At 47.2% G+C, this 10,827-nt stretch overlaps 1 protein-coding gene across 1 annotated transcript in view; it reads right to left on the bottom strand.

Annotated features, from left to right (window-relative positions):
* Ggcx (gamma-glutamyl carboxylase) overlaps window positions 1–7,072 on the bottom strand; it is a 14,468-nt gene extending 7,396 nt beyond the window's left edge. Inside the window, exons 1-6 of the mRNA XM_004642804.3 lie at window positions 6,945–7,072; window positions 6,440–6,610; window positions 5,081–5,239; window positions 4,592–4,757; window positions 1,716–1,794; window positions 343–449 (exon numbers count right to left, since the gene is read on the bottom strand). Of these exons, the coding sequence (XP_004642861.1) occupies window positions 343–449; window positions 1,716–1,794; window positions 4,592–4,757; window positions 5,081–5,239; window positions 6,440–6,610; window positions 6,945–6,987 (725 nt within the window). The 5' untranslated portion in view covers window positions 6,988–7,072. The remainder of the gene's footprint in view (window positions 1–342; window positions 450–1,715; window positions 1,795–4,591; window positions 4,758–5,080; window positions 5,240–6,439; window positions 6,611–6,944) is intronic.
* Window positions 7,073–10,827: the final 3,755 nt, after the last annotated feature.

Here is a 10,827-nt window from a genome sequence, read left to right as displayed (position 1 = left end):
AAAAAAAAAAAAAGAACAAAGTGAGCAGGGAGAGAAGTACCAGAGGCGAATTGTTTTGCAGAGCTGTTGATAACAGTGGTGGGGGCTCCCCGCTTTGCAGGCCCCTAAGCAGACCCCTCATGCATTGCTGCCTCCTCCTGCCTCTTCTCCCCATTTTCTCCTTCCTTCTTACCTACCCATGCATCTCTCAAGGTTAGTCTTTTAATGGCACAGACCAGGCCCTTTGCGCAATGGGGGATGAGAGAGAGGGAGGATGCCGGGGGCCAATTCAAGGGGCAGAACCGCAGCCCCTAGGTGACAGTCACACACCACGCTCCAGCCCGGGGTTCCGACCCTGCTTACTTGAAGGGGCTGAAGAGCCAGTGGCGGGACAGATGCTCCATGGAGTAGCCTTCCACCCAGTCGGCATCCAGCTTTTTCACTCCCGCAATGAAGTACACAATGAAGATCTGAACAACAAAGTGTACCAAGAAAAAAGAGTTTCTTCTGTTTTCTTTTTTTTGGTACCAGGGATTCAACTCTGGACCTTGTACTTCCCAGGCAAGTACTTATCCTACTGAGCTATCTCCCTGGCCCCTCTTGTTTTCATTGCCAAAAATAAAGTCTGTTCTGATCTCACACGCCTACTCCATGGCCCGCCCATTTCAGATATTCACTTCACCAACAAGCATTCACTGACATCCTACCTGTCGGACACAGCCTACAGCAAGCAGCAAGAAAAACAAAAGCACAGGTATGATCCTTTCCCTTATGAAACTTATTAAACATAGACTCCAAAATGAAAAACTGAATGCTGTATGGATATGTTTTTATACTACCATAAAGTCAAGAAACCTAAGTTACATTATAAATCAGACACTACGTATAGTAAGTAATAAAAATAAAAAGTTCAGTGTCTGCCATGAGCTCACACTTCAGTCTGTACTAGTGTGTAAATAAGGGGGAGCGCACAATTAGAAAATGACTAAGAAAGGCAACGAATTATGAATTTGTTTAAAAAAACCACAGGGGGGGCGCTGGTGAGATAGCTCAGCTGACTAAAGTGCCTGCTTAAGCAAGCTTAGGCAAGCACAGGGACTGCGGTTTAATCCCTGGCACCACATGTGGCGCCAGCCCTGCCCCCAGGGCAGGCTGAGCTGGCCACAGAGTCTGGGCATGGTGGCATATGCCTATAATTCCAATGAAAAACAGGATGATCGGGGCCGAGGAGATAGCTCAGGGGCCAGGGAGATGGCTCAGTAAAATAAGTACTTGTCTGGCAAGTGCAAGGGCCTGAGTTCAATCCTCAGTTCTGCAAAAAACAAACAAACAAACAATAAAACAGGAGGATCACTGTACAGAGTCTGAGCTGTGCAGTGAGACCCTGTAATAACCAAATACACACATACATACATGCCACAGGTAAGGGGCCCAGGATATAGCTCAGTGGCACACATCTGCCTGGCAAGTGGGAGTTCCTGAGTTCAATTCCTGGCACCCTCCCAAAAAAAAGGCTATAGGTAGCTGAGCACACCTGTAATGCCAGCATTCGGGGAGCTGAAGCAGGGTGTTTGCATAGTCTGGCACAGACAAGGATTTAGAGGTTGGAAACAACGGAAAGCTGGCCTAGCTTTCCAGCAGTGAACACAGACAATCCAGGAAGGCAGAGGGCAGCCTGGCATGGAAAACTGTGACAGCGGCCCGGGAATGCCCCGCTCGGGGCTGAGGTCCCATACCTGGCCCCGCAGCATGGCATAGTTCCACAGGGGCACGTGCGCATTCCTCTTTTGGGCACACAGCAGGCCATCGACAGACCTACACCAAGGAAGTTCAGGATGAGGGGAAGTTTCTCAGCCCTTTCAACTGTACCAGTTCTAGTGTCAGGCACACCTCCTCCTCCGCCTCCCTGCTCCTCTGGGCTCTCCTGAGACCCTTTTGAAAGACAGGAGCAAACACTAATGGATTTTTTTCCTGCTGTGCTAGGGATCAAGCCCAAGGCCTCACACATGCTGGGCAAGCACTCCGCTACTCACTACACCTCAACCCAATGTAACAGGAATTATTTTATTATTCTCAATCTTATTCATTTATGTGTGTGTGTGTGTGTGTGTGTGTGTGTGTGTGTGTGTGGCCAGCCCAGCCCACCAGGGGGCGGGGCTGGCTGGCATGTGGTGCTGGGGGATTGAACCGAGGTCCCTGTGCTTTGCTAAGCTTGTTCTAAGTAGGTGCGTTAGACCACTGAGCCATCTCACCAGCCCCTATTTTATTATTAAAAAAAAAAAAAGAAAAAGTCTATTAGTACAGCCAGGTGGTACATGCCTGGAATCCCAGCTATTCAAGAATTTGAAATAGGAGGACTGCCAAATTTAAGGCCAGCCTGGGAAACTTAGTTAAACACTGTCTCAAAATTTTAAAAAAGGGCTAGGAATGCAGCCCAGTGGTACAGTGCTTGCCCAGCATGCACCAGAACCTAGGTTCAATTCCCATTCCACAGCAGGATAATGTACAGCGGAAACTAGCACTTCATAGACCGGATGCCAGAATCCAGTGCTTGGGGGTACCAGCTAACCACTTTCATGCTAGGACCCCAAGTGATAAAATACTAACAGCACATGTATTCTGGGGCGGCAGAAGAAGCTGGGAAGGAGGCAGCACACAACTGTGATCAGGAGCACTGGACTCTTTAGTCAAGGAGCCTCCACTTGCTTCTGTTTCTTACCTATGTGACCTCAGACAAATCCTCTACTTCTGAAAGATTTAGTTTCTTCATCTATAAAATGAGAACAACACTATAGACCTCATAGCTTTTAACTTTTTGCAGCGCTAGAGACTGATCCCAAGGTCTTGCGCTCAAGGCTGGGCAAGTGCCCTACGACCAAGCTGCATCTGCCAGCTCTCTATTTTTAAGACAGGGTCTCACCAAATTGCCAAGGCTGGCCTTGGACATGCAATCCTCCTGCCTCTGCCTCCTGAGTACTAGGATTACAGACACGTCACTACGCCTGGCTTTTCAGATGGCCATGATGGTGAACCATTTAGAGACCGAGTGCTCAAGCTGCCACCTAAAGCACTCTTATTTATTGCAAAATGCAACAACTGCAATTAAACCTGAATATCCAGGCTCAGCTCCTGGGGCGATCGGCCTCATATGCTGACAGGGCTCTGCATGCCCGCTGCGGCACACATGCCATGGGTTCACCACCACCGTCACAGGGTTGTAATGAGGAAAATTTTAAATGTGTCTGCCATAGGCAAGCTCCGGGTAAATGATAGGTAATTTCTTCAAAATGTGTAGGAGTCATAAAAGCCGGGCATGGGAGCACATGCCTGTAATCCAGCGCTCAGGAGGCTGAGGCAGAAGGATTGTCATGAGTGCAAGGCCAGGCTGAACTACATAATGAGATTATGTCATGAAAAAATAAAAATGGAAAACCTCAGGGATAAACTATCAAAACTTACTCTTAATTCTTAATGGGGGCCAGGGAGATGGCTCAGTGGAATAAGCGCTTCACTGGCAAGTGCAAAGGCCTGAGTTCAATCCCCAGTTCCACCAAAAAAAAAAAAAAAAAAAGATGGGGGAAGGGGCTGGGGAGATGGCTCAGTGGAATAAGCGCTTCCCTGGCAAGCACAAAGGCCTGAGTTCAATCCCCAGTTCCGCCAAAAAAAAATTCCTTATGATCAGAGCTAAATATTCTTAAAGTCTTACTAAAAGGAATGCAGGGTCCCTGGTAACGAGGGGAAAAAAAAAAAAAGGAATGCAGTGCTGTAGCCTAGTGGTAAAGCACATGCTTAATCATGCATTTGGCCATACACTCAACCCCTGCATCTAACGTGCCACTGTACCTGGCTCCAAAAAAAATCAAGAGTTTGCAAAAGAAGAATCTGTATGTGTACATAATGGATGAAACTTCATGAATATTAATGAACTCAATGCTTGAGATTTTGTTCCTGTATCCATCCTACTGAAATTTCGCATTTGTTTTTCACTTAATAATGGAAAGAATCAAGGTCACCTGCCCTGCTCCCTGACTCCAAATCCTTCTTTTCCCACCTCTCCTGAAAGATGGCTACCTATGCCGTAGGTAGGGGAGGTCACTTTCTCCTTGATAGACCCCTCCTCTGACATGATCTCCTCACACAATCGTTTTTTGGTTTTTTTTTTTTTTTTTTCTTTTTGAGACAAGGTCTTACTACGTAGTTAATGCAGTTCATACTGGTCTTGAACTCCTTTTGCAGCCCTAACTGGCCCCAACCTCTCAGTGATCCTCCTGCCTCATCCTCCCATGTGCTTGGAATTACAGGCCTGAGACGCCACACCCAGCTTCTCTTCTTCTAAAAGCATTACAGGATGGGAACAGATCAAGACAGCTAGGAAAATATGGAGAGTGAAGGATAGAAACTTTTTACTTTTTGTCACTCCAACTGCCCCAATTGGCTGGCCAGTTCCCCTCCCAAATGCATCCCAAGTCAAAGTGTAATCCTGTAGCCACACGCTGCAAAACATGGCTGACGATATGCCTCCTGTGGCAGCTTCTAGGAGTTCCCTGCTCTGCCTGGAGCAAGCTTCACCGCCCCCCAGCCAATCCCTCCCCATGCTCTCCCAGGTTCTTACCAGTAGTGGTTTGCATCCATGAACGTCAGCTGAAAGGCCAACAAACCATACAGATAGGAGTGGTTGTTCCATGACGTCTTGTCCAGAAGAAAGACATACCAGTAGGGCAACAGGAATAGCACACAGCTTATCCGGTAGCACAGGCCCACCATCATGCCCAGTGCCCCTGGGGATTTGTAGGAGAGGATTGAGAGATCAAGGGGTCACCACAGGCCTAGACCCCTTTGGGGACAGGCTGTGACTGACCTTAAGAAAAGTCATCAGGCATTTTCTAATCAGGCAAAAGTAAATGGAAATTAAATATTACTTTCACATTTTAAAAAGAAGAGTAGGGGTCAGTGCAGATGACACAAAGAGAAGCAGCACGAAATGGACTCACAGTAGAGTAGAATAAGCACCCAGGACCTTGGTCATTCCTAAGAAGCGTGCTTCTGATTTTCATGTTTGGCAGGCTAGCCACTACTTCCATGCGTCCCCCTGTGCCCTCACCCAGAAACATGACGGTGTAGACAAGATACATCCAGTCAAGTGGCAGCGGGTGCAGGGCATCCAGCAAGGGGAAGCGGCACACATCCAGCCCATCCAGGTACTTCCGGTCCAGGGAGCTGAGCCCTCGCTCCTGGGGGATGTCCAGCACCATCAAGAAGGCTGTGACAGCAACAGGGGAGGGAGCTGTTAGCTCTCAGCCAGAGCAGCAGCAGGAGAAACCAGTAGAAACCAGGTGAGCATGTCCGGCTGCAGGGATGGACTTCTAATCTTGGTTCTACTATTTATTCAACAATAACTACAGAGCCTATTTATCTCAGTGAGCCAATTCTTCACTCGTGGAACAGAGATTCGTAATACTTCAGAGGACTGCAGAAAGGATTAAATAAAGTATACAAAATCTTATAAAAACTACTGGGCTCAGTTATAAAGACCCATTCTACTTGGCTATAGAAAGTGCTCTAAGGAGGGGTCCTTCTCAACCTTTTCTTTCTTTCTCTCTCTCTTTTTTTTTTAGGCAGGGTCTATGGAGTCCAGGCTGGTCTTGAACTCACTACGTAGCCCAGGCTGACTTCAAATGTGTGGCAATCCTCTGGCCTCAGCTTTCCAAGTGCTAAGATTACAGGCATATGCCACCATGTCCAGCCTCTTCCCAACCTCTTTTGGTTCCGAGTACACCCAGGAAAGCAGTGGTGTTTGGCTAACACTCAGATAAACAGAAGGGGTATTTAGGTCAGAAAGCCAGCTTGAGATAAGCAGGGTTTCTCAACTTCAGGATCGATTACATTTTGGGCTGGTGAATTATTTGCTGGAATGATTATCCTGTGTGTTACAGGACATCTACTAGCTTGCATAGATCTCAACAGCTTCCTATTCCTGCCCTAAGCTATGACAACTAAAAACATCTCCAGACCCTGCCAAATCACTCCATGAGCAAAACTGTCCCAGCTGCCCAGGCTAAGGGATGACAGTCTGGAGTGCCTGTGACCCATGCCAAGTATCCCAGGACCTGAGTTAGGAAGCTCTGGGTCAGGAGGTCACAGCCAAAAGTGTGGTCTTGTTACCCTGCCTCACTTCTCTAAAGTCAGTTACTGGGCAACTTCATGCCACAAGTAAAGCTGGTCCCCATTCCTCTGCTTTTGTGTTTCACATAATCTCAAATGAAAGCATGTCTGGTCACCAAACCCTAATTGAAAGAGACAAAGCTGGCTTTGTTCCTAAACTTCACAAAGCCCTCTGCCACTATGTCAATTCTCTTCAGCTCCAAAGAAAGTAGAGCTAAGTCTAAGTAACCAAGAAACAGACGGTCGATGGTCATCTTCCCACCACCATCCCAACTGTCCCCATCCAGAGTGGACTCACCAAAGAGAAAACGAAAGACCGCTAGGTTTGCGGGATCTGTGGGTCGATTAAGCAGGGTCACCAGCCTCTGCCAGCTGGACAAGTCTGTCCATTCAAAGCCCAAGAGTTTCCCCATTCGGCTGCCCTGCCTGGGTCCTGAGACCTTGTCAGCCTTGGCCTTTTGCACTTTATCTACAAGCGGTAAACGGAGAAGGTGTGAGCGCAGGGGTTGCGGAATACTCTCAAATCACAGAAATCTCAGCTCCCAAAGCCCCAAGCCCTGCGTTCCCCTGGATTCTCCTACAGAGCTCTGACTCCCGGGGTGCAGCCCGTACCCCGGGCCCCGCAAGGTCCCCGAACCCCTCGGGCTGCAGCCCCCCAACTGCAGAGCGCCGCCGAATGTCACTGTCATCCCGCAGGCTGCGATCTGAACAGCTCCTTTCCCCAGGTCCCCCGAGGGACCTCTGGCGCCTCAGAGCAGCGCTCTTCTCCCCGCCGTCGGGCGGGTCCTACGGGCGGGTCCTACCTGAGCCGGGCGAAGCCCGCGCGGACCCGGCACGCAGCGCCATCGCTCCTCCGGGGTTCAGGCAAGCGGACCCGGAGGCCGGGCTGAGCAGGTGGAGTCCTGAGCAGGTGGAGCCTAGAGATTCCGCAGTCCTAGACCCCGCCTCCCGACACATCAGCATCGGCCGGAAAGCGCGGCACTGTCGTGAGCGCCCCGACGGGCTGGGCTGCGGCAGTGGACCGGGACTGCGCAGGCGCACAGGTGCCTGCTTCTGTGCGGGGATCGAGGCCGACCGAGGGTCTGCGGGGCTTGCAAGTATCCGCGTGTTGCCAGCCTCGTCCTTGCGTACTTTTCGGAAGCCTCAGAGCCTGTGGACTTCTTTGAGTCCTCTCCCCGCCGCGACTCTCCTCCAGCTAATAGCATCTTTGCATCGTCCGTCCACCGGCCTAAGGGATTTGGTGCAAAAGGCAGACTTTTCCCCCCAGAAATTGACCACGGAATCCCTGAAGTGCTGCTCCGGCATAACGCGCGTACGCAGATCCTTGCGTTCGCTCTGCCTGTTCTTGCAGAAACCCTGTCTTCCAAAGCCGCGGGAGAGGGAATAGTGTAGCTGAAAGGGGGTGCAGAATGAGCACAGGGAGCAGAGTGTGTGTACCTGACCACTCTGGGGCTAGCCAGCAGAAAAAGCGACCATCCCAGAACATCGGTTCTCAAATTTTGGTCTTAGGACCCTCTACTATTAGAAAAAACAGAAGCAGGAGTGTCTCCCCAAGTTCAAGGCCAGCTTGAACTACGTATGAGCCTCTCCCCAAAATAAATAAATATGTTTAAAACCGCTTTATTTATATATGTATTACATATTTCAGTATCTGTGATACTGGAAATTTTATTTAGCTCAAAAAGAAAACCAGGGACTGGCACATGCTAGACAAGCATCCAAACCATACACACTTTTAAGTTAATCATAATTTAAAATTGTTGTATTAGTTAAAAATGCAATGTTATAACATATTTATGTACATCCCCGTTTATGAAAAAGCATTTACCACAAAAAGTTAAAAATCTGCTGTGAAATGTTAACTGAAGGATATAAAGGAAATCTGACCTCACAGATTAACTAATTGGAAAGGGAAGTTTTTTTTCGGATTTTTGTTTGCTGAGACACAGTGTCACTATGTAGTTCAGGCTGGACTTTTTTTTTTTTTTTTGCGGAACCAGGGATTGCACTCAGATCCTTGCGTTTGCCAGTCAAGCACTTATCCTACTGAGCCATCTCCCCGGCCCCTCAGGCTGGACTTCAACTCACTGCGTAGCTCAGGCTGGCCTCAGACTCAACAGTGATCCCTCCTGCCATAGCTTCTCCAGTACCTGGATTACAGGTGTGCAGCACCCAGCCTGGCTTGATGCTACTTTCTGACCACTGTAACCGTGTTTTGGGTTTGGGTGGGGGACACTAAGAAGTGAACTTGGGGCCTCACATATGCTTAGTGTGCCCTGTTTATATGAACTATACCCTGGCCCTCAAATAGAAGATTTTGAAAGGTCATTTGGAATGTGGACTCTGAATCCATATCTATGAGCAAAAGTATTATTTTACAATCCTTAATAACCTTCTTTTTTTTTTTCTTTCTGATCCTCCTGCTTCAAACTCCTGAGTTTTGGGATTACTAGCATGCATCACCATGCCCAGCTCTATTTTGTTTGCTGAATGGACCTTTTACTTAGAAAACATTGGCTTACAGAATTATATAGATTTTCCAAATGCCCACACATTTATGGACTCTTAGTTGGCAGCAAAAATTAATGTAACCAAGCTGGTTATGGTGGTGAATGCCTGTAATCCAAACACTCTGGGAGGCCGAGGTAGGCGGATCAAAAGTTTGAACCCAACCTGAGGAACTTGGTGACTAAGACCTTGTGGCTCAAATCCAAAGTGATGACAACACATGGTACAGATGAGGATGTGTGGTAATAGGGACTTGTATTTATTACTCCTGGGAACGTGAAATTGAACAGGCCCAAGCTGGGTGTGGTGGTGCCCATCTATAATCACAGCACTCCAAGAGGCCGAGGCAGGAGGATTGTAAATTAGGGCCCAGCTTGGGCAATTTAGACACTTTGTGAGACCCCTCTGAAAATAAAAATGTTTGGGGATGTAGCTCAGCACAAAGATGCTGGGTTCAACCCCCATTATCCCAGCCCCCACAGAAAAAATGGAGAGCCACTTTGGAAAAAAAAAAAATTGATAGTTTCTTAAAAGGCATGTTATTAACATATGATTCATCAATTGTGCAAGAGAGCTGAGAGGGTATGAGCACCCAAGAGAGCTGAGAGGGTATGAGCACACAAAAATGGGTGTATGCACATTTACAGCACTCTTACTTATACTTGCCAAAATTTAGGCTCAACCGAAATGTCCCTGGGTAAGTGAATGGGTAAACAACTTGTGGCACATCTGGAATATCATGGGACGATGGTACAATGGAATACTATTCAGTGTTAAAAATAAATCAGTTGAGTTCAGGCTTATGGCCCATGCCTGTCATCCCAGGCAACTGAGCTGAGTCAGGAGGATCTCAAGTTCCTGGCCAGCCTGGGCAACTTAGTGAGGCCCTATCTTGAAACATGAAAACAGGGCCGGCCAAATAGCCCAGTGGATTAAGGCACCTGCAAGCAGGTGTGGGGCGGGGGGAGTTGGGAGGTGTGGGGGGTGGTTCAATCCCCTGGCCTGCCTTGCAGGTCCTGCCCCTGGGGCATGCTGAGACTGCAATTGAGCTGGGTGTGGTAGCCCATGCCTGTAATCCCAGCTCTTGGGAGGCTGTAAATAGGCAGATCACTACAAGTCCAATCTAATAATGAGACCCTGAACATCCTTCCAACCCTTCCCTAAAATTTTAAAAAAAAAAAAAAAAAAAAACCTCACTACAGTACAACATAAACAGCAGTGTGTGTATATTATGGTCTTCATAAATAATAATGTATCCCTATGGATTTTGTTAAGAATAATATACTAAGATTGGTCTATCAATTGTTATAAATGTAGCACACTAAGATGTTAATAAGAAGGGTATATGGAAATGATAAATCCTACTCATTTTTCTCTGAAGCTGCTCAAAAAAATTAGGTCTAGGTACTGGGAGTAACATAGTAGGACAGCTCATACTTAACGTATACAAAGTATAAAGAAATTTTTTGTTGTTGTTGTTGCAGTACCAGGGATTGAACTCAGGACCCTGTGCTTGTCAGGCAAGTGCTTTTCTACTGAGCTATCTCCCGGGCCCAAAACTTTTTTTTTGTGAGACAGGGTCTCATTACATAGCTCAAGAGGGCCTCAAACTCACATGGGGCCTCTGCTTCAGCCTCCTGAGTGCTGGGATTATAGGCATGTACCACCACACAGGCAAGAAAGCAATTTATTAAATAAGTAAGGTCCATTAATTTAAAAACAAAGTTTAGCTCTGCTGCGAGTTTAATGACTCAAGTGAGTTTTTTCTTTTTCTTTTTTTTTTTGTACCAGGAATTGAACTCAGGCCCTTATGTCATGTGTTTTTTTCTTATAAACCACAAAACAGCCATTGAATGTGGAAGTATTATATGCATATGTATGGCAAATATATTTCCCCTTTCTTCTGTGTGTGTGTGTGTGTGTGTGTGTGTGTGTGTGTGTGTTCGTGTGCTGAGATTAAGTCTAGGGCCTTGCACCAAAATACGTTTCCTACATTTATTCATTCATTTATTTATTTATTTATTTGAGATAGTATCTCACTGTGTATTCCAGGTCTGCCTCAAATTCCAGATGATCCTCCTGTGTTAGGCTCCCAAATCCTGGGATTACAGGCATGTGCTACCACACTAGACAATTTCTTCCCTTTCTTTCTTTCTTTCTTTTTCTTTTTCTTTCTTT

The sequence above is a fragment of the Octodon degus genome, unplaced genomic scaffold (genome assembly GCF_000260255.1).
Source record: "Octodon degus isolate 3935 unplaced genomic scaffold, OctDeg1.0 scaffold00162, whole genome shotgun sequence".
Taxonomy (NCBI): Eukaryota; Metazoa; Chordata; class Mammalia; order Rodentia; family Octodontidae; genus Octodon; species Octodon degus.
This window is presented reverse-complemented; position numbering and strand designations above follow the sequence as displayed.